The following is a 21,964-nucleotide window of genomic DNA, read 5'->3' on the forward strand; positions in this document are numbered from 1 at the left end:
GCACAGGGAGTCTCCTTTCTCATTCTCCTCACCATAATGTTAAATCATTTACAACTTTCTTAAAAAGTTAAACATCTAATTTTAATTTTCCATGATTTCCATTTTATACAGATCTAGGGGTGGCAAGTAAAAGGCAGTGTTGTGGGTAGGATTTCTTTGTATATTTCACAAGACAAAAAAAAAAACAATTAAAAGAGTAAGTGGCAGCTATATTTTAAGTTTTCAGTGTACAGAGGTGAGACCACTTTCTTCAGACCCAACACTGCCTACAGACTCACAAGAAGACACAAGAGAGAGGTTTTTGAATATGATGGAGACTGCATCCTTTAGAATCACAAACCAATGCTGGGGTCAGTATGGTTTTGAAGTTGCTTGATTTTGCCATCCTGGCCAGAGTGGCCGCAGAGGTTATTGCTGGGGGGCTGGGCGGGGGCTGTACCTGGCAAACAGAGCCAAGCAGTGAAACCTGTCAATCTTTTGAAAGCAGCAAGGGCTGTAACATGTCAAATGAAAAACAGAAGTGAAAAACAAGGCATTGTTCTCACATTGTCACCGAGCATCCCTGTTAGCTTCAGCTGTCATGTTTACCCTAAAATGAAAGACAGAAAAGGTCAGAGCAATCGGGCTGCAGCAACTCTTGCTGCGGGTGCAGTGGGTGGAACAGGAGCAGTAATCAGGTAGAGGTCAGTGTGGTGTGGCACATGGCTCTTACATGCAGGTAGATCTGTTATTTAAAACGGTCTGGAGAAATAGTTGTCTCATTAGAGGGATCCTGCTGACAGTTTCTAGTAGGACAGCCTTTCCACAAGGTGGTGGGCAATTTTGACACAAACTTTTGTCTACAAGCAATGCATAACTACTGTGCTTGTCAGGTGTGTTGCACACCCATGGGGCTAGACATAACTCGGGACATTTGACTCCAGCACCTCAGGAGTCTACCAAGTTGCCCACAGGAAAGTCCCCTTTTTGTATTTCCTGTTTCCAGCATCGGCATTAGATTCTTGTAAACCACAAGAAGCCTCATGTTGCCGGAGGTCTTTTGGCACCAGCAGTGTATAAATGGATCACAATGAACACCAGCTGGTCAACTATACAGAGTGGTTCACAGGTCACGACAAATAATAGGTCTTCAGCATCACAGCATCCCGTAGTACCCAGGATTATAATCCTGCAGTCTAAAGGACAAGTGACTGGTGCTCATATTTCTGCTTTGCAAAACCAGCATGTTTAATCACAGAGAGGGAGGGAAAGAAGAGAGTCATTCTTAGAAAACAAATTATTTATCCTCACACATATACTATCATCAAAACCAAATGGAGATATCTTAAATAAGCGTTCCTAGCTGGGGAGCTCAACGCAACCATTGCACCTCCTCCCAAATTATCTGTGATCTGTGAGGAATAAATTATCTGTGATCTGTGAGGAATACACCTTTGGATAAAATCCGAGATGGAGGTTTTGGGTATAACCCACTAAATGCAGAAAATTTGAAGGATGGGGTCACTAGCCTAAATTAGCCTTTTTTCTTTATCCCAACCTTTTGTTAATAGCTACAGATATACACATACGCACCTGAAAGAATGATTTATCTGTTAGAGATTATTATCAGCTATCTAATCTGCCTCACATGAAGATCTCTTTCTACTACTACCCTTTCACCGGCATTTTCTGTGTAGCAGCTGACTAAACTGAATCAAAAAGTTAGATTCAGGCTAAACTGGATCAGTAAAAGCGCAACGGGCAGCAACGCCTTTGCTCCCCATTCACATGGGAGCTGCTCGGCTCACACGGCGTGACGAAGCGGGGACGGCCCGGCAGCCAGCTCCGCAGCTCCAGGGACGGGGCGGTCGGTATTCCCTTGGCTAGAGCCGAGGTGAGAGCTGCTGGCTCGCATCAGGCGATGCCGACGGCCTCTCCGTGCCACGGGGCACCATCTCGTGCTACCTCTGTAGCAGTGGAGGTGGGTTTGGTGGTTTTGCCCTGGGTGGGTGGTGATGCATAGAACGGCAGATTTGGCTCCAGTGGCTTGTACCCATCGGTGAGGTCTGGGAGTTTTGAAGAGGTTTTTTTTGTTGTACTCTGACATAGCACCTGCTGTAAAGTCTTTGTTAAAATGCCTGCTCTGGGAGTTGTGCTGTAGGAAGCTATGCTACCCTAGAGGAAAAAAGTCCGAGCCTTTATTTAGTTAAATTCCCCCTGCAGAAAAATAAGAAGGTTTATTTTTTAAAATATATTAATTCCATGAAGTGTTTTTTCTCACTTGCTTCCAGTCTTTTAGCCATGATGATGAGGCAGTCGTTAAAAAGGAGAATAAGTGGATCCTGCAAATATAACTGTGTGATATAAAGTCTGATGTTGGGGAAAAATGGCATAATTTTTTCCCATGCTCAAGTGGCCCAATTAACAGATTGAGTTCTAAGTAAGGTCACAGTGCCCTCTGCTGAAATATAAAGCCTTACATGAAAAAATAACTTTTTCTAAAACAACCAACAAACTGGCATAAGAATAATGTAATTCCTATTCAACATATAAATGATGAAAATTGTTTTGCAATGCTATTTGGGACCTTAGGCTTTCCCTTACCGTCATGTATTTGGCAACCATTTTAATTCCAAATTTTTTGCTATGATATATAAACCTTACAGCATGGCTCAAGACAAAAACATCAGAAAGCATTGCTGACATTACTGATGCAGACATAAATGCTAATGGAAATGTCTTTGCTTTACACAGATAGAGGAAAGAAATGGTAAACTGCTGCGATCTTTCAAAATGGGGGGTAGAAAGTCCAAAACCTTGATTTTTATCAATGTTCTCCAGATTATATCTATACTGAGATAGCGTTTAACCTTGCCCTTCCATTGGAAGAGGAAGGGTTACTAGTAAGTGTCATTTTGCTGACTGCCTTTATTGTTAATGGGTGTGGGAAACCATGATGACTAAGAACAGGAGAGAGAAGAACATCTAATGGATGTTTAAGGCTGAACATATGTCAACCAATGAGCTTTAGACGTTTGACATCTGGAGAAAAACCGATCCGGGAGGAAGAACTCTGGAACAGGCAAGGAAGAAAGGACTCAGATGACAAAGGTAGAAACGGCCCCTTCTGATATGCCATGTCAGGAAATGCATGGGGCCTGAGCCTCTGCATAGTACTTAAAGAAGATATGTAGGCACTGGCTCAGGAATAAACAGTGTCTGCTACGGCATTTTTGGAGCAGGCTGCTATTGCAACCATCAGCTAGCACCAAATATCCTAATGCAGTTGCCATCCCCTCTCTCCATCTGTACCTTTCAATCTGGCGCTGAAAGACTGAAGCTGTATCTTGTTGCCATGCAAATCTGCTCTTTAGAGCCCACAGCCTAATAGCCGTTACTTTGATGGAAGCATAGCTTTGAATGAAAAAAATCTATCTAGCAAAGAAAACCAGACTCCTACCTCCTAATCGAGCTCCATTTCTCCTAGTCTCCAATGTGTTGTTGCCGTGTTCTATTCAAGAGGCAACAGCTTCTGAGCTTTTGTTGCTGTGTTTTTAATTACAATGTAAAATGGCAAGAGAGCTATGGCAGAGCTATCTGAGAACATTTTTGCTGGTTGATTAAGCCACGAACCTCAGCCATGCTGAGAAACAGCCTCAGATTTTGCTGAACACCCTACTCACAGGGTTTTGCTTGAAGATGGACATCTGTTGGAGATTTTCAGTGGGGTACATCTGGAATATAATGCTCAAGATGGAGTGGGAGCTAAGAGGCAAGAAAAATCTCTTCTTCAGTAATTTGTGTTGTCTCTTTGAATCCTTCCTGCATTTCCCCAGTGCTCCCACCCAAGACACTCTTTCATCTGCGCTCACAACCCATGCTTTGTGTTTCTTAATGTGAAGCTCAGCAGATAGCTTTAACTAAGTTCACCCAGAGGTTATTCTAATTCACTCCATCGAGATTTCAATTTAGAGGCTCACGTTAACCCATTAATTAAAGTGACCCCCCTTTTTATTACAGCAGCTTCATCTTAATCAGCTAATGTGATGGCAAGCCTTTCTTTGTTACTTTGCCTGGCAGGGAGATCTTGCCAAGAGGATGCAGCATCTGCTGGACAGGTGCCAAGTAGCAAAGTAAGGTGAGATCCCTGCCATTTGGTGCTGTCTCTTCTGGGTCTCAGCACGCTGGAGCTGCAAACACCCCAGTAAGTGACTGCTCCTCTCAAACCAGCTCCTACCAGCTCACCATTACAGGCTACAGCTGAGAGACATCAAAAACACCTTTTGCAAACAAGCTCGAGCGTCCCAGGGTCTGACATACCCTGTAGCAGTTAACATTCCTAAAAGGATCAAGGAAAGTTGTGCTTCAAGAAGCCTCGCTCCAAAACGTTTCACTTCAGAAATATTTGGTGACAGGTTCTCTTGTATTTTTGGACTTCTCAGCCACATCCTGTCTCTCACCGACTGCTGGCTCTGGCCAGGCAGGTGTGGCACCTCTGTTTCTCTTGTGGGAGCTTGTGTATGCTTCCTTTGCGTGAGAGACCACGATAGGCATGGGAAGGCTTTTTCCACATCCGTTGGCTGTGCTTGTAAAATCAGTAGGGGTAGGTTTTGGTTTTGCACATCGTAGCACTTCTTGCTTCATGAGCATTAGCTAACCGGAGGCGCAAAAAATGTGACTTCCTTCAGCCCAAACACTCTACAGCCTCATGTTAATCTTTTCTTGAACTGTTTTCTTCATAAAAGAACTTCCCTTTTTCTGGTAATATCTCCAGGAAATTTATTTTGACAGCAAATGTATTCACCCGCCTGCATTTGTTTTTCCATAGCTGGTACCTTTCGATCGACGTATCTGTTGGGACGAGGGCATGCATTACGCGCTTCGTGAACCAGAGGTGACAACCGTGTTGAAAGCTGGAGTAATTCCTTCTCTGCAGCTCTGCAATAAATTGTGCTGTGGCAAGACAGAGGAAGGAAATCAGTAGCCGCTGTACTTGTTTTGTTTGCTCTGCCACTGCCTTGGCCTAATACACTGTGTTCCCTGGCCCCTTTTACGGAAGAGCTGTTTCCTGCACGGGAACTCATTCCTGTTTGTGACATATTTTCTCTGAAAAAGAAAAATCATGCCAGAATTTACAGACATTTCATTCCTAAACTCTTCCTCTTCTGTAATGAATCAGGTCTCTTTCTGGGTGTTCTGTGATCTCTCCACATTTTCCCTGGGACGGTCTCTACACATCCAATGAAAGAAGCAGTCTGGATGAGCTTCGGCTACTTGGCTGGAAATTAAACTATTTATATATATAATTACTGCCTTGGATATCGAAACCAGTCCTGAAGATCTGGGTATCCTATTCCTAATGCATTATGATGTACACATGGACAGCATTTTCTTGGTACCAGTATAATCAGCTTCCCATCTTCCCAAAACAGACATGCAATTGTATCCATGCAACTTTTGTATCTCACATGAACAATAAGCCATACTATTGCAAATGTATCAACGCTAGGAAAGATGCAGATGAATCTACAAAAGAGTCAGTGAACACACACAAACCCCACACTCATCTCTACTCTCCATCACATTGGGAAAGTTTTGTTATTTTTTTTTTGTCTCAAAAATCTCACCGATGGCTGCTCTGCATGTTGTTGTGTTCATTAATTGTGTAAGAAGGAGCTTTGCAGATCCAATATAAGAGCCTGGTTTGCAAGACGTAGAAGGCAAGAGTTAACAGACTACAAAAAGAAAAGCAGAAACTTAAACACTCTAAGTGCATATTGCCAAACTACTTCTGCAACAATTTTCATGAACAACCAACCACACTTAGATTAAAACACTTGTGCCTATGACCTTAAGCTCACGTGGCTGATTATTCACAGGTTAAACACCTACAGGATGACAACTTCAAAAAATTACAAAGATGTCAAGGGTAATGACTATCTTTAGAGATTAAGGATTTGCCTGCACCTGTATTGTTGTGTCCCTTCCTAATGACAAGCATCATCTCACTTTGTACTTTCACATCACAGGCATATTCTAGCAAATGGCATGTCTCTGTTCAACTTCATTCCTTGTGCATTACATTTCTGAGAATTGTTAATGTTTACAATCAAGGCACAGAGTGTTTGAGTCCTTTAAGTGCTTGTTCAGAATTTGGTTAACTATAGATGTGGGTTCACATACTGGTTTTAATGTATGTATATCCAGCTGTGAGAGGGAAAACATGATTTTGACTCGAACTTACAACACACTGTGCTCCTAACAGAGCATTTGCTTCCCTATTAAATTCTGTGTAGAGACTTCATGTCCTGGGGCCCTCTAGCAACAACCTTCCTTAACAACTCCTGGCAATTTGCGACATCATTGACCCTTTCATAGATTCAGAACACGAGGCTTTCACAGGCAAAGAGGGGAACTGTTTGCACACAACAATATTTTTGTAATGTTAGGATCTACTTTGGGAAATACATTAATACAGTTAATTACACACATATTAAACACATAAAACTAGAAACTGCATTTCACTTAAGACCCTCCTTTACTACTTGCATAATCAGTAACTGCTAGGCATATACTTATTAGTGTGAACTTAATTTATTTGCTTCATTTTAGAAACTGGCTTGCATGTCACTATTAACAATGATGTAATGGAGTTTGTGTATGACTGCCCAGGGCAGGGGGGCACGGAGGAAGGGAAGAGTACACAATGACTTAAGTGTGAAAGTAATGAAACTGAATTATCACAAGAAAAACCCCAGCCAATTATTCCTATAAAGAGCGGATATCAACATTTCTAAGCTTCATATTGGTGCTCATCCTAATGCTACACTCCAGAGCGTAAAGTGTTTAATGAGGTTAATTCAACACAACAGCTATGGAAGAAGTCAAACCCACCCTGACTCCCAGATTACAAAGGGTCTGTTTAATGCTCAGCAAGCGGCATTGCACACAAAAATATGCAGTGGATATCAACATTTTTATACAAGTTCTGTGCCACTAATTCCTTCAGTTTGACACACGCAGTGTCCCCACACCTGATGCTTATTTGCAAAACATACTTCTGTGCATTTATCTGATCTTGAACATGTTGCTACAATGAGAGTCATGGGGACCAGAGAATTTAATGGAAGAAGTATATATTTTCGGTAACAGCTCTGTTACAGAGATAACGTTTTGAAACTGAAGTCAGGCTGGGTAGACTAAAAGGGTGGGAAAACAGGAGAGGTCCAATCCACTCCCCAGGATGCTTTGCAAACAGAATTAAAGGAGAAGAAGGATAGACAATTACTCAGAAAAATCCACAGGCAGCAAAACATGGGGAATATCAGAAATGGAAAATTATATGGGAACAAGATCCTTAACCACAGCAGCATTGCAGCTCTCATGGACTGAGAGGGAAGCATTGAGTGGAAACCTGTCCCTACAAAGCAAAAGGCGAAAGGTGTGTATGGCTTATAGGGAAAACAGACTGCAAAGACATTTTTCCGGAACCTTTACTTGTTTTCTTCCATGTCCAACTATTAAAGCCTGAGATGAGCTCTTATTTTACATTTGTCTGCTGGCTAGCAGAAGAAACCCAATGACAATTGTGCATGCTGCTATGAGTCATGTGAGTATGCATACTCGTATCTTCTAATCCTTTGCATTTCACTGCTGTGAAGGACAGAAAAATCTGGTATCAATATAAGAATACTATGAAGAAAATTTAATCCAGAACATGCTGCCATATGGAACCTTGTATTACGCTATTAAAAGGCAGAAACGTGCAATATATAATACTGAGTGATGCTCGTCATAGAATCATTTCTCAGAAATAGAAATGAGACCACAGATAACTGTGGTGGTGTCTGCAATTACCGAGAACATGCACCAGTCATTTGCACTAGAGATGGAAGAAAACTATGAGATCATAGTTCACACCCTGCAGATGGGGTAAACCATCTTCTTCTGCTGAAGAACCTCATAGATATTAAAAAGAAGACATATCATCATCCGAGATCCATCCCTAAAAGCTACCAGTTACACAAAACACACATTGAACTGATCCTAGTGTATCTGTTGAAAATGTCACTGGAATTGCTGCACAGGAGAGAGATAGTTGTATTTCTAACTCTTTATAGCAGTTCTAGTACAGCATTATTACTCATAAACTTGTACACACACAAAAATAATCCCAAAACAGCACTTTGGTTTATGTTCTGTTTAGAATAAATTATATATAGAGACAGGCCACTGCATGTTCTAAGACCATTTCCTCAGAAAAAAATTATAAATCAGGATATTCAGCTGTCACCCCATTCAACTTGGACAAAGATGAAACAAAGAATTTGCCTCCCAGGCTCAGCAATTAAGTCTGCTTTGTACTTTAAATACAATAGAAATCAGAAAACTGAAAAAAATTGGCCTTAAAGGACAAAGTTTATGCAGAGTGATTATTTCTCTGTGATCTGACCAAACCAATTTCTCACTAGTACACGAAACACAGCAGATGCAAACCTTTCAAGAAAAGCACAAGTCTCTAAATTTTTTCAGTATGGATTAAAGGAAGGACACAAGAGCAGGCACAAGACGATGTATCAGAAAAGGCTAGGCTGATCTCAGGAGATACCCAGATTGCGCTCTCCCAAAATTTTCCCTATTGTATCCAAAAACTACTTATGTTCCAGAGTTTCATCCCAAAAAAAAGGAGACGTTAACTTCTACAACTTGCCAGTCCCATCATTCCCACTCATGGAAGTCAATCATAGAATCATAGAATGGTTAGGGTTGGAAGGGACCTCAAAGAGCATCTAGTTCCAACCCCCCTGCCATTGGCAGGGGGAAATCCTCCACTACACCAGGTTGCCCAAAGCCTCATCCAATCTGGCCTTGAACACTGCCAGGGATGGGGCAACCACAACTTCTCTGCGCAACCTGTTCCACTGCCTCACCACTCTCAGAGTGAAAAATTTCTTTCTTATATCTAACCTAAATCCGCCCTCTTTCAGTTTAAATCCATTGCCCCTTGTCCTATCACTACACACCCTTGTAAAAAGTCCCTCTCCAGCTTTCCTGTAGGCCCCCTTTAGGTACTGGAAGGCTGCAATAAGATCATCTCGGAGCCTTCTCTTCTCCAGGCTGAACAGCCCCAACTCTCTCAGCCTGTCTTCATAGCAGAGGTGCTCCAGCCCTCTGATCATCTTCGTGGCCCTCCTCTGGACTCGTTCCAGTAGCTCCATGTCCTTCTTGTGTTGGGGACTCCAGAGTTGAACACAGTATTCCAGGTGGGGTCTCACGACAGTTGAGTAGAGGGGCAGAATCACCTCCCTCGACCTGCTGGCCACGCTCCTTTTGATACAGCCCAGGATACGGTTGGCTTTCTGGGCTGCCAATGCACATCGCCGGCTCATGTTGAGCTTCTCATCCACCAGCACTCCCAAGTTCTTTTCCTCAGGGCTGCTCTCAATCCATTCTCCACCCAGCCTCTACTTGTGCATGGGATTGCCCCAGCCCATGTGCAGGACCTTGCACTTGGCCTTGTTGAACTTCATGAGGTTCTCACAGGCCCATCTCTCCAGCCTGTCAAGGTCCCTCTGAATGGCATCCCTTCCCTCCAGCGTGTCCACACCACCACACAACTTGGTGTCATCTGCAAACTTGCTGAGGGTGCACTCAATCCCACTGTCCATGTCTCCAACAAAGATGTTAAATAGCACTGGTCCCAGTACCGACCCCTGAGGAACACCACTCGTCACTGGCCTCCACTTGGACATTGAATCATAGAATCGTTGTTGACCACAACTCTTTGAGTGCGACCATCCAGCCAATTCCTTATCCACCGAGTGGGTCATCTATCAAAACCACATCTTTCCAGTTTAGAGATGAGGATGTCGTGTGGGACAGTATCAAATGCTTTGGATAAGTCCAGGTAGACAATGTCAATTGCTCTTCCCCTATCCATGAATGCTGTAACCTCATCATAGAAGGCCAACAAATTAGCCAGGCAGGATTTGCCCTTAGTGAAGCCATGTTGGCTGTCACCAATCACCTCCTTGTTTTCCATGTGCCTTAGCATAGTCACCAGGAGGATCTGCTCCATGATCTTGCCAGGCACAGAGGTGAGACTGACTGGCCTGTAGTTCCCTGGGTCTTCTTTTTTCCCCTTTTTGAAGATGGGGTCTATGTTTCCCTTTTTCCAATCATTGGGAACTTCACCAGATTGCCACAGCTTCTGAAATATGATGGATAGTGGCTTAGCAACTTCATCTGCCAGTTCCCTCAGGACTCGCGGATGCACCTCATCAGGTCCCATGGACTTGTCCACCTTCAGGTTCTTTAGATGGTCTCGAACCTGGTCTTCTTTTTTTTTTTTTTTTTAGCAAGTTACAATTGTTAATATAATTTAGTGTGTTAAACTGCAGTACTCCCAGGCCATATTATTAAAAAGCTTACTAATTTTCTCACGTCAAAGGTGGCCTTATATACTTCAAGACCAAGTATTATTTAGAATTTTAACTAGCACAAGGCACAGGGAAAGAAAAAAGAAGGCATTAGAAAAGAAAAATATGCTTGCAAATTGAAGGAAAGGATAGAACCCACCCAGAAGTGCTAGAACAAGTATGTTCAGAAGAGGTGGAAAAGGAATTACTGGGAAAAGCTCACATAAATGCAATTTTGAAGTTTAGAAGTTACTGCTTTTCTTTGCACTTCATAGACTTTTGGACACTAGTATGACACCAGGATCACCTTAAACAAATACAGCCGTGACATACCCTTTTGACCTTCGTTGACCACTGCGCCATATGATACAGCTATCATCAAGCCCCGTGGACTGCGCTTTTCAGACAGAGCTGGGTGCCTGTCCTCAGATGTACATCCTTCCTATGTAACGTAAAAAGGAGTTGAGGGGAAGCAGAGGAAATCACAGGACTTGCCTCAAACAGGAAAACTTGTTTTCATGCCTTGGGTCAGAAGTTATCTGGGGCCTCAGCTGCCTCTGCATTCCCACAACATGCAGAATTAAGTCTATCTTTTCCTGAAATTTGTCCTTGACGTCATCCCTGCTCTTTAGGGATGGGTCTCCAGCCCCTCATATAGTGGATTTTCAGTGATGCCTTATGGCCAGCCAGTGTGCCTGGCCACTTAAATTAAGTACACTTAATCTGATCCTTGCTCCAAGTAGTTTATTTTTCTTTTATTGATTCTTTGTTGTCATTTTTAAAATGTAACAATTACTAAATAAAACACAAAAACAACCCCTGGAGCAAGAACATGAGTCCAGATGTGCCTTAAAAAGCTCTAACGCTTTACATTAAAGCTTTAAACTCACCTTCCTTCCTCTAGCCCAGTTATTTTTTAATTTCTTTACTGCAGAATGACACCATTTGAGTAAGGAATGGAAATCAATCTATTTGTACAGAAAGCCTGACCATGGAGAGGCAATTACAATGCCTTTTGGACTGAGTTTGGGGCAGAGACACCTCATTTTTAAGATCCTACCAAGTTTCAGGCATGAGGTAAAAAGTGTGTGTCTCAGCCCTTGCAGGCTGCAGCGGCTGGTGCACTTGGAAAAGAGAGGCTAGTTAGGTTGGTCGTTTTAACCACACATAACCACAGTGGCACCTGGGCTGGCATCCGCCTCTGGAGATGGCCCGGGACACTGGGTGCCTCAAAGCAGGGTTAGCTACTGCTGCTCCTCTGCAGAGGAAGATTCCGCAGGCTCTCTGGCCATCAGTTCCAGTGCTCCGACATCTTCTCAGTAAAAGGTTTTCTTATGTTTATGTGGAATTGCTTGCATTTCAAGATGTGCCCACTGCCTCTTGTCCTGTGCCATTGGGCACCATCAAGAAAAGCCTGGCTCCATCTTCTTTACTCTCCCACCAGCTAGTTAGAGGAATGGGTAAGATGACCCCGAGCAGACAACAATACTGCACTGGCCCCCACCAAGCTGAAATGACTCTACGCTCCATTAGCAGCTCAGATAGACTTTAAGATGACAGACTTCGGAGACAGGCCCATAACTTCAGTCACCACTGGTGTCTCCTTTCCCTGTATTGCCAAATTTTCTCTGAATCAAGAGTAGGACACACTCCATAAACGGCACAGGTCTATTGGTGTTGGAAATAAAATAGTTTCTAGTATTCGCACCATGCACATTACAAAATTACTTGCTAAAAGAACAGAAGAGACCCAAAACTGTATTGCCTTGTCACGTGTAAAAATTTATTTATGCTATTTATCAAGTGTTTAAATTTCCACAAAAGACAACGCTTCAACTTCAGATCCAATTGTCCATCGGTAAGCCCTACATCAGAATACCCTTGACACTTCCAAATACAATTTTTACAAGATGGCTTGGAACAGCAGAATGTCATAAATAATGGCCAACTTCACAAGCCTGAAGGTCACTACCTCACCGGTATTTCTTTGCTGAGCATGACCCACAGAACAGTGGAAGTCTTAAAACCATTTTAATCCCCAAACACTATCACTACTGCACTCAGAGCATTCAAATCACATTGCCCTGCATTTGTAACACCAAACATTACAGCTAGTCTTAAAGATTTACCACATCTCCCCCTAATAAAACACACCTCCTTTTTTTTTCTTTTTTTTTAACATTTCAGGATAACTGTGCACCAAAACAACTGCAAAATACACAATCGCCCATTTTGGCTTGGTTTTACAATAAAAATAACATCAGTTATTTATTTATTAACTCAATCTCTTGTGTTGTGCTCCTTTCCCCTCCCCTCTCATCTAGGAAACTATACTAGACCAGGCAGTTTAATTGTAGCACTGAGGTAGCGTATTTTAACTGAACAGAATAATAGGTCTGCTACTGTGCCTCCTCTCCTTTAAAGCACAAAAAAAAAAATCCCCACAGTATTTCTTTGGAGAAGACAGGCATATAGTTAATTTCTAACAGCCACTCCATTTTGAACTCAAAGCACAAAACACCTCTGAATGGTAGATACATTACATCAGCTAGAATGAATGAGAACATATACAAGTATGTCAGTTTTATTAGAACTATGGTTACATTTTAGCTCTATGGCACCAACTGTTCCCTATTATGAAATGCATCTTTACAGTAGTCTCTGAAATTTAATTTCAAAGACTAGGATCCTGAAAGAGGGCAGCTGTGCCTCAGTTCTTCTAAATTATTTTCATGCTATCTGCAGAAAGGGTGAAATAATTGCAACAAGACCGAAAGTAATCAAATGGACCTAATATAAAATCCATAGGAATTAGCAACATGAGTATATCGAAAGAATTGAAGTTAAGGCAAAAGACATAACATGCCTCAACGAACTGAGAGCACCTTCCATTCCCTTAAAAGTTAGAGCTGGGATAGCCTTAAAACCAAAAAACAACAGCCAAACAACAACAACAAAAAACCAACCAAAAATCACTGCAAGAGTACAAGCTCCATCTAATACCAAATTGAGAATAACAGTATTTCAGCTTTGCCCTTCTAAGCTAAAAGCTTTAAAAGAAAAAGCTGTAGTCAAGCTGTACCCAAAACTGCAGCCTTAACACCCAGAATGATTACTGAAGTAACTCTTAACGGACACCTGGGTATTTAGGGGTGAATAGTAAACGCTGACCCCAAAGAATGGTTGTCATTTTCTGCTCTGTATGACATGCTGGCACACATAGCCTTGTTAAACTCAGTTGCACGGTACACAGTCCTCACCCAGCCCCAGGCAGCACCTTCAAATCCCCCCTCTCCATCTTTCATACAGCAAAGCAATAATTTTACTGCAGTTTAAAGCCCTTGAGTCATCTGCATGCATGAGGGAAATTGGTTTTTAACACCTTGGAAAGCAGACTGAGAATGTAACTGAGCTGACTGCTAAATAAACCCTCGGGAAAACAGCTGAGGGAAATGCATAAGTTATAACAACCAATCCAAGCTGTTTGTGGAGACTTTAATGTTAATCTTTCAAGTAATCCAAGATGCACTCCAACACCTGTCACCAAAAGTTTAAGGCTTTTATGAACACCCTCTTACATACAAAAGGAGTATTAAACAGAAGGAACTTGTTTACAGTAAATACAAACATCTGAAAAATCTCTGAAACCTGTTTATACAAATACTAATAAATTCTTTAATATTTTGTACAACTAGAAGGTGCACAGATTGGCATTCAAGCGGTCAATGCTGGCAAACATCTGTCAGACAATAACATGATTTACTTGGATAACAATATAGTTTAAAAATGCCATAAATTAAAAAATAAGTTAGTTCACATTTTTTTCCCCAGCTTTTATGTACATCTTAGTCTTTAATGAGATCGTATAGCCTTCTTCAGAAGCTCGAGGTCTTTCCGTCGGCTTTTGATTGCTCTGGCACAGCCATACTCTTCCAGTTGTAGAGGGATATACTTTTCTATCTGAACGAGCCCATGCCCAGCAGGACCAGTAAACAGCTTAATCCAGGACGGCTTAAAATTTCCTCTGAAGCCCAGAAAGGCCAGGCTTCCTGTGACAAAAACAGCTCAGTGTTACTGAACCAGCCAAGCCCATCCAAGCACAACACGGGACCCGTTGGGAAGGAAACGGCATCCTCCTCTAAAACTCTCCCCGCCACGTTATTCAGGACATTAACCCACTCGCATGCACCTCGAAAGGAAATATTGATTTGTAATTTTGTTTTCCAATATTCAGTATTAAATACTCTGAAATCTTTAATTTGAAAACACAGCTGTTGGAGCAGTTATAAAACCTGCTTTTTCGGACAGGACTTGTGCCAGGGCCCCGAATGGATGACAGCTACCCCATGTGGCCCATAAAGTGATCCTCCCTCAAAACGCCAACAGATTCTCTTCCCTACCTTCAAATTTTGTTAGAACAGGGAATACTAGCCTGGCACAGGAGACTGTCTAAAAATAGATTGGCTGGGTGAGGCACAAAATACAGGCTTTGGGAAAAAAGCCCGGGGCTCTTTTTCTGCAACCCACAGGCACAAAGAACTGCTAGTCGCTCCTCTGCTTGCAACAAGCTTAATACAATGCCCTTTGGGGAAACGGGAAGGGTTTTCTACCCCATCTGCTGAAGGGTTGCCCACTCCCTCTCTCAGCAAGAGCTGAAACACAGCAGCCCACACCAGAGCAAACTGGCAACCACGCTCTGCCAGCTGCATCCTTTTCACACACCCCATGAGAAACCCACCACGCCAACACAAACACATAGACCGAGGTGGTGTCAAAGAAATGTGCAAAGTTTCCACCAACCGTAGCTCTGAAGATAAGGCGGTTTGGCTGTCCCCAGAGACATTAAGGCTTCGGATAAATTACTAGGAATTGCTACATCACCTCTTGTGCTCAGTAGAACGATAGACCTGCAGCAGAATAGGTGCAGAGACAGCAGCTGTTATAAACATGAAGTTTTCGTAATATTCTGCTTCATGCAGTTACACCTAGCTGGCTTAACAGTACTCATGCAATGTTGTTTCGTGACATGGAAATAGTCAATCCTCTCTGAAAGCAGTACCTAGAAAAGCACCCACCTAGAATTTTTTTTTTTTTTAATTTAATTTCAAAATCATTGGAAAGTGTTATTTAAATAGTTTCATATTTTGTATCAAAAAATCAAGTTTAGATATTGATCCAAAGTTAGATTAGAGTGCTGATTTTTCTGTTAGTAGCTTTTTATCTTTCTTTAATGATAAGCTATTCCCTCCCTAGATAGGGAGAGAACAGTATGACATCTTGTCACACAGTTCTTCTCAGTGTCCTTAAGTGATCTTATTAAACAAAAAGCTATTGTTTTAAGCAAAGAAGTGTTACTACATGATGTTTAGTTAAAAATAAAGTTTCTTTTTGCAGGTGAAAGAAGCAACACTGGAAAATTTTAAGCATTCAAATCTGAGTTGCTTTGTTTTCTCAAATAAAGCTAAATTGTCTGTTAAAATGCTCCTATGTTTCTCCTTTCTCCTCAACTTAGACAGGTATTTTGCTCATTTTCAGTACTCCTGTATAGACATCATTACTTAAATTCTCATTAGAGAGCAGAGCTACAGCTCACTGGACATAAAATGGTCATTGCACATACCTTTGTGGAATTCCAGATTTTAAATATCCATCCACATGCTTAATGTCTACTCCAGAAAATAATCTCTTTTCCAACACCATGCCAATGCAGGCATCAACTACAACAATAAGTATACCATTATCCTTGAAGGAAAACATAGTGTCATTGACCTGAATGGGAGCAGAAAAAGAGAAAAAGAACGTTCACTTTCTTTCTTAAAGTTGGTATGAATTCAACATCGATTCTACTGCACTCAGTGTAAAGTCTTCATTTGGTTTAGACACAGTGTGCACAAATTTCCTTACAAATACTTGCTTCTCCCTAGTATCTCTTCATTTTGCCCCAAGGGGAGGCTTTCAGTGGGACTTCTGAAATTGCATGGGAGCCTTCAGTTCCTGGCTTCTACAGGGAGATCATACATTTCAGGTGATTTACTACCTGACTCGATCATTGCTCCTGCTTTGGGAAGCTAAAATTCAGACACTGAAGCACCTGGACTTCCTGGCAATAGCATGGTTAATCTGTCTCTGCAGCGGCCCAGTTCTAGCCCTGTTTCTCCTCCAGAGCACTCTTACTGCTTTGGATACAGCACACGCATTTCTATAGAAGTTTGCAGCTGCTAAGGTTACGCTGCTCACGTGCCGTTTGTCTCTCTCAGTAACTCAAGAGTGTTACCATTTCAACCAAGGTAACACACTGGCATTGCAGAACGTAAGCCACATACAGACTTTAAGCTTTGTGATGCGAGGATGTCTGCAAATGCTATTTCAGCATCACGTTCAAGTGTCCTTCAGCATCCCAATAGAAAAATTGAAGTAAACTACTTTTTATACAGTATACATCACTAGGCTTATCAGGACTGCATCAAAACAAATACAGATATCTCCATGGATTCTTTAGTAATTGCCACTTTGAAGGAGCTTAGCAAAGCTTAGTAGCTTGAATGTCTCATCCCTTTAACCCACCAATCTGTTAGTACAAAACTGATTTCAATAACGTGGATTTTTCTCTCCAGCAGGAAAGGACTCGAATACAAAATGGAGCTTTGGAGCCCTGTTTTCTGAGGTTAGAACACCAGCTTTTTGATTGTTTGGTTTTTAAACTGTGAACCAACGCCCTGCACTCAAGCTAAGAAAAGAGGGGCAGGAATTATGTAGAGCTATACAACTGTTGTAATATAGACTTCTAAAGAGAAAGACAGAAGCAAACCATAAAGAATACTTACAGAAATAAATGCTTGCTGACCTCTGCTTAACTCTTTTTTACCAGACGAATTAATCTGCACAAGGAGGTAGTTTTTGTGAGGATCGCTGGTGAATACCATCTGGATACCAAACAAAACACATTAAGTACACCTATCCATGTATCTCAAACACTTTATCATGCCAGACAACTTACAACAGACCGCCTATGCTTGAAAGCAAATGCATTCGTCAGTGGCATTATGCGCAGCACTAGAAATGCTAATAAATACCATGACGCATAGCATAACCCATTTTATTCCCTACTTCCAGTACATTTCTCAGCTTGTATAGCTAAAATGGATAATGTAATTTCAAGGTCATGCTATTAAGCACAGATCCAAAAAAGAAGAGGCAGAGAAAGTTGGCCAATAGCATATAGATCTCTGCAGCAAAGCTATCCTACGTGGATTACAGACAATATTGTAGTACATGTAGTACCAGACATCAGATCTACCTACGTCCCTTCTCCATGGTACTCAGAGTGAGAGGTGAAGCAGCATTTTTCAAAGAACAAAACCCAAAACCTTTGTGCTACCAGAGACTCTGCCTTCTGATACACAGGAGATTAACAACGTGACTATCGCAAACCGGTAGGTGCAGAATTCTGTGCTGAAAGACTGAAATTCTGCCTTAAAGCGAGCAGGCAACACCACTAATCATACAGTTGAAAGTCTTCGCTTATTTTATTTTACCTGAGTTGTGCCACATTTTGTACATGGTACAGTAGTTTTGACTGGCATCCGCTTTATGACAGTTGGTCCTTGGTAGTACTTTGGGTAAGCTTTTGCCATGCAGTTACTGATCCCTTTTGCTGAATCTTTGGTCACAATCTTGATCCTTTCACATCCCTGAGATGAGCAATAACTGTGACCATCCCTATTATATTTGGCTTGAAGAAATAAAAACAGTAATCTACACAAAAGGAGGAAAAAAAACCTAGGTCAGTTCCTGGAAATACAGGTATTTATGTTAAACAGCCATATTTCATGACTTTCAGAAGCAGAGAAACTACAATACTCACTTCTGCCCCATTGTTCAAACTTTTTCAAAATATTTACAGTTTACTAGAGTTACAAAGTTTCTACTGACATATCTGAAATTCCCAACAATTAAAGGAGACATCATTATAAATGCAAATGGTCTGAAAAGAACAGCCACTCCTCACACCAGCAGCTTGCAGGAAACAAAAAACAAACCACAAAGCATAAATATTTTCTTTGATTATAGACCTTTACAGATACCCAGAAGTAACTGTTTGGACTCGGCTTCACCCACCAGCACTGGACAACATAATTGTACTGTTGCAAATGCCTGGAAATGGAACTTGAGGGGTAGTGGTCATTAACGTTCCCAGTACACAAGAGACTGGTAATTCTTCTATTATATATTTGACTGTTATCACTGTAGCTTTTAGACAAAAGAAATGTAAACATCTTTTCAAGGGCTACATTCATCTGCATATTTACTACAGACAGACAAAGTAGCAGATAAGGGAACAAAATAAATAAGAGAATAAATTATAAATTAAAGATCAACATTTCCAAAACATACAAGTGATGTATGGACGTACAACATCCTACAACAAGATGTAGGACTTAATATACTCAAAGTTGACCACGTTTTAAACCTCTCACAAGGATCTCAATGGTCTCTGTCAGAAGTACTTCTGAAAGAGAGACCAGGACGTTTAAGTGCTTTTGAGAAGGCTGAAAACGGATTAGGATTTTATGAAACATATTTCTAAAATGTTCTTGAAACAGAAAACTTCTTGGAAATATCTAGAATTTTCAGTTTAACACAAAGGCACAGATTTTCTTTGAAGACTTAGAAGTTACTTCCTGAAAGACACTGCTCTGCAGCACAGCGGATACCACATTTTCCCCAGGCACAGGGTAGGAAATATCCAGGGCAACTGTGGTGCTCTTGGGAAAGTATTTCAATGACAACCACTGTATGTCAAAGTCACGTCAAGTATTCTTTCAAATAGGCTTTAGGCTCCTTTGCAATAGCTTTCCTCTTATGCAGGTGTCTCAGTCAGTTACTTTTAACACTATCAAACTGGACGTTATCAGGTTAAACAACATGTTCCAATGGGGTCAAGCTACAAGGAGTTACCCAGTACTGTTGTCAAAGTAAAACTTCTTCTCCGATCGATTCTTTTCGAGCTCCGCCATTGAAGATACAGGCATGTAGCGCTCTACCTTGCTTGACAGAGCAGATGACCGTCTTTGAAAGGTTTCCAATACTATAACAAAATCCGTATTTGGTTGATAACAAAGACCAACTCGAATCCAGTCATTCCTGAAAACAAAATAAAATGTATGATACACCGTAGGAACAGTTTAGATGACAATATACAGCCAACAGATCACTCAAAAAAAAAAAAAAAAAAAGTAACTGGAACACAAAAAGGTCCCAAACCAGATCCAGAAGATCTTTCTTCCCCTCTCTACACAAAGTGTTTCATTAAACATTATAGTAACTTTGATACTCTCAGGATAAACTTATTAAATATCCAAAGTATAAAATCAAATGTATCTGACAACAAAATCAAGTATGCTAAACTATTCAACTCCAATTCCTCCCAACTTCATTATTTGCACCTTTTCTTCTACAAAGGATTTTCCTTGGAGACACTGTATTGCACAAAAGTTTAATTTTAGGTGTAGGTCTATTGCTTAATCTCTTGCTTTTCATACTTCAACATTTGTTATTATGAGAAAAAAACAACCCAAGATTCAGTCTTACTGATGGCTGCAAACTCTCACGCATGCTAATTCTCCAGGACATTAATTCACTATTGCCTTATGGATCAATGACATGAAAGAAAGTAAACATACTTGTTGAAGTTAATGAGATAAAGATAGGTGACGTTTGGAGCTTTTCCATTCCAATGTATCGTGTAGCCCTTTTGGAGCATCACCACTGGCTGGTATTGTTGAAAGACAGCTCTCTGATTAATACCTCGCAGAACCATGGGATTGGCTGGGTACTCATCTCGTACGATAGTCATGGAAAGATTCTGTCCGTTCCAGGTTTGGACATAAACCTACATGGTATTAAGGAGGATGAAAGAAAGAGGAAAGATTTGGACACTGTGCAAAACTAAATGAAATAGTGAAGAATAACCAGTACATTATTAGTCAAAATGCTGCAACTTGATGTTCTGAGTGACGCAATACACAAATATCTCCTGAAGAAGAGCCCTACTTTAAAAAACTATTGTAGATTTTGCCCATTTTACAGAGAAAAAGTGGGGAGAGAGGTGAAGAAAAAAAGTCGAACCATAGAATCAGCTATGGTATTTGGCCAAACTCATATAGAACAGGAACCAGAATGGGAACCAAACCTTTGTGAGATGTGCATTCAGAAGGTGGTATTTAACATCTCCGTTAAAACAAAACAAAACAAAAAAACAAACAAACAACAAAAAAAGACAGAACTGCAGTAACTCCAGTGGAAGAAAACACCTTTGATACAAAAATGTTTTTATTTTACCTTGCAGCATCTAATACTGTACTTCCAGTTTGCACGCTGAAGGGAACACGATATACACAACTGGCTGAAAAGTGCAATATGCATAAAAGTATTTTTTAAATGTCAAAGAATTTTTAAATCAAGAGAGGTAATTTTGTAGTTCTTTCACTCCCCTTGCCGCCACAAGTTTTTCATACTGTAGATTTAACCCAAACAGAAAGCCACAGGAGTACTAGCCTGTGCATAGGTCCCACTGCAAACCACTCCATTCCATTCTGTAATATTAATGCATTTGGGGTGTTGAATCAAATAGTTATCCATTCTGCCCACATAGGTATCCTTGTAGTCAGTCACTGAACCATCTAGATCATGGAATATCGAGTTCTTATCACCATCCAGATCTCCTTCTTCAAACCAGGGACCAGGTTTTCCAAAGAAGGCTCTCAACGAAACCTGGCAACAACAATAAATTTATTTTTTTTCCCCAGGCAAAGCACAGACTAATTAAACACTTGCATACCTACAGAAACACAGGAATTTGACAAAGCTGATTAAAAACCTTATGGCAAGAACAGTGCAGTCTTGCAAAACGGACATTTTGATTTTTAGTAATAGGCTCAGGCCAGCTCTTGCTTCCAAACAGCGTTAATATTTGCAACTGAAAATTCATTACTAAGGATATACCAAACCTTGCAAAAATCTCCTTTCAGCTGTATCATTAGCCATGAAAGAGACCATTACTGCAACATATCCTGCATCTCCCTTGGTATTATTTTTTGCTCAGGAGACAAAGGATACACCTTGGGTGACTTCCAATCAAGAGAGAAACTCTGGAATAGGGATGTATGGAAAAGATGATCTAGGGTTCTTGGAAGTTTATTTTAAATACAGCAAAAAGAAAAGAAAGTCATTTGCAAGAATAAAAGAAAACTTGTAATAAACTTACATTTGGACCAAACTTCACAAGAGAAATGTTGTTTTTTGGTGTCATCTGCCATGGATTTTTCATCAAGAATCCAACTGCACTGGTAAATCTGTCTGGAGTTGGCACAAAGTTTTTGAATGTGCACTTGGTGAGGTGAATAGGTCCATCATAAATTTGAAAGCCTCTGATTGGAAATGTCCTGTTAATGCAAGCAAATATTCATAGCATCCTGTAACAAAACTCATGATAAGCCTGAATCTGTGTCACAAGTACATTTCCTCTCAGAGGAATCAAGAAAGTGACATTAAGAGAATGAGTTGCA

The 21,964-nt window shown here is 41.0% G+C and overlaps 1 protein-coding gene across 2 annotated transcripts in view; it reads right to left on the bottom strand.

The window, feature by feature from the left end:
- Positions 1-13,458: 13,458 nt before the first annotated feature.
- Positions 13,459-21,964, bottom strand: part of CEMIP2 (cell migration inducing hyaluronidase 2) — a 37,390-nt gene continuing 28,884 nt past the window's right edge. For both annotated transcript variants that reach the window (XM_086629142.1, XM_086629141.1), the window contains 9 exons: positions 21,664-21,841; positions 20,955-21,170; positions 20,081-20,289; positions 19,356-19,541; positions 17,933-18,152; positions 17,222-17,320; positions 16,018-16,166; positions 15,198-15,304; positions 13,459-14,446 (listed from right to left, as the gene is read on the bottom strand). In XM_086629142.1, the coding sequence (XP_086485268.1) occupies positions 14,250-14,446; positions 15,198-15,304; positions 16,018-16,166; positions 17,222-17,320; positions 17,933-18,152; positions 19,356-19,541; positions 20,081-20,289; positions 20,955-21,170; positions 21,664-21,841 (1,561 nt within the window). In that variant the 3' untranslated portion in view covers positions 13,459-14,249. The remainder of the gene's footprint in view (positions 14,447-15,197; positions 15,305-16,017; positions 16,167-17,221; positions 17,321-17,932; positions 18,153-19,355; positions 19,542-20,080; positions 20,290-20,954; positions 21,171-21,663; positions 21,842-21,964) is intronic.

This window comes from Tauraco erythrolophus, chromosome Z (assembly GCF_009769465.1).
Source record: "Tauraco erythrolophus isolate bTauEry1 chromosome Z, bTauEry1.pri, whole genome shotgun sequence".
NCBI lineage: Eukaryota > Metazoa > Chordata > Aves > Musophagiformes > Musophagidae > Tauraco > Tauraco erythrolophus.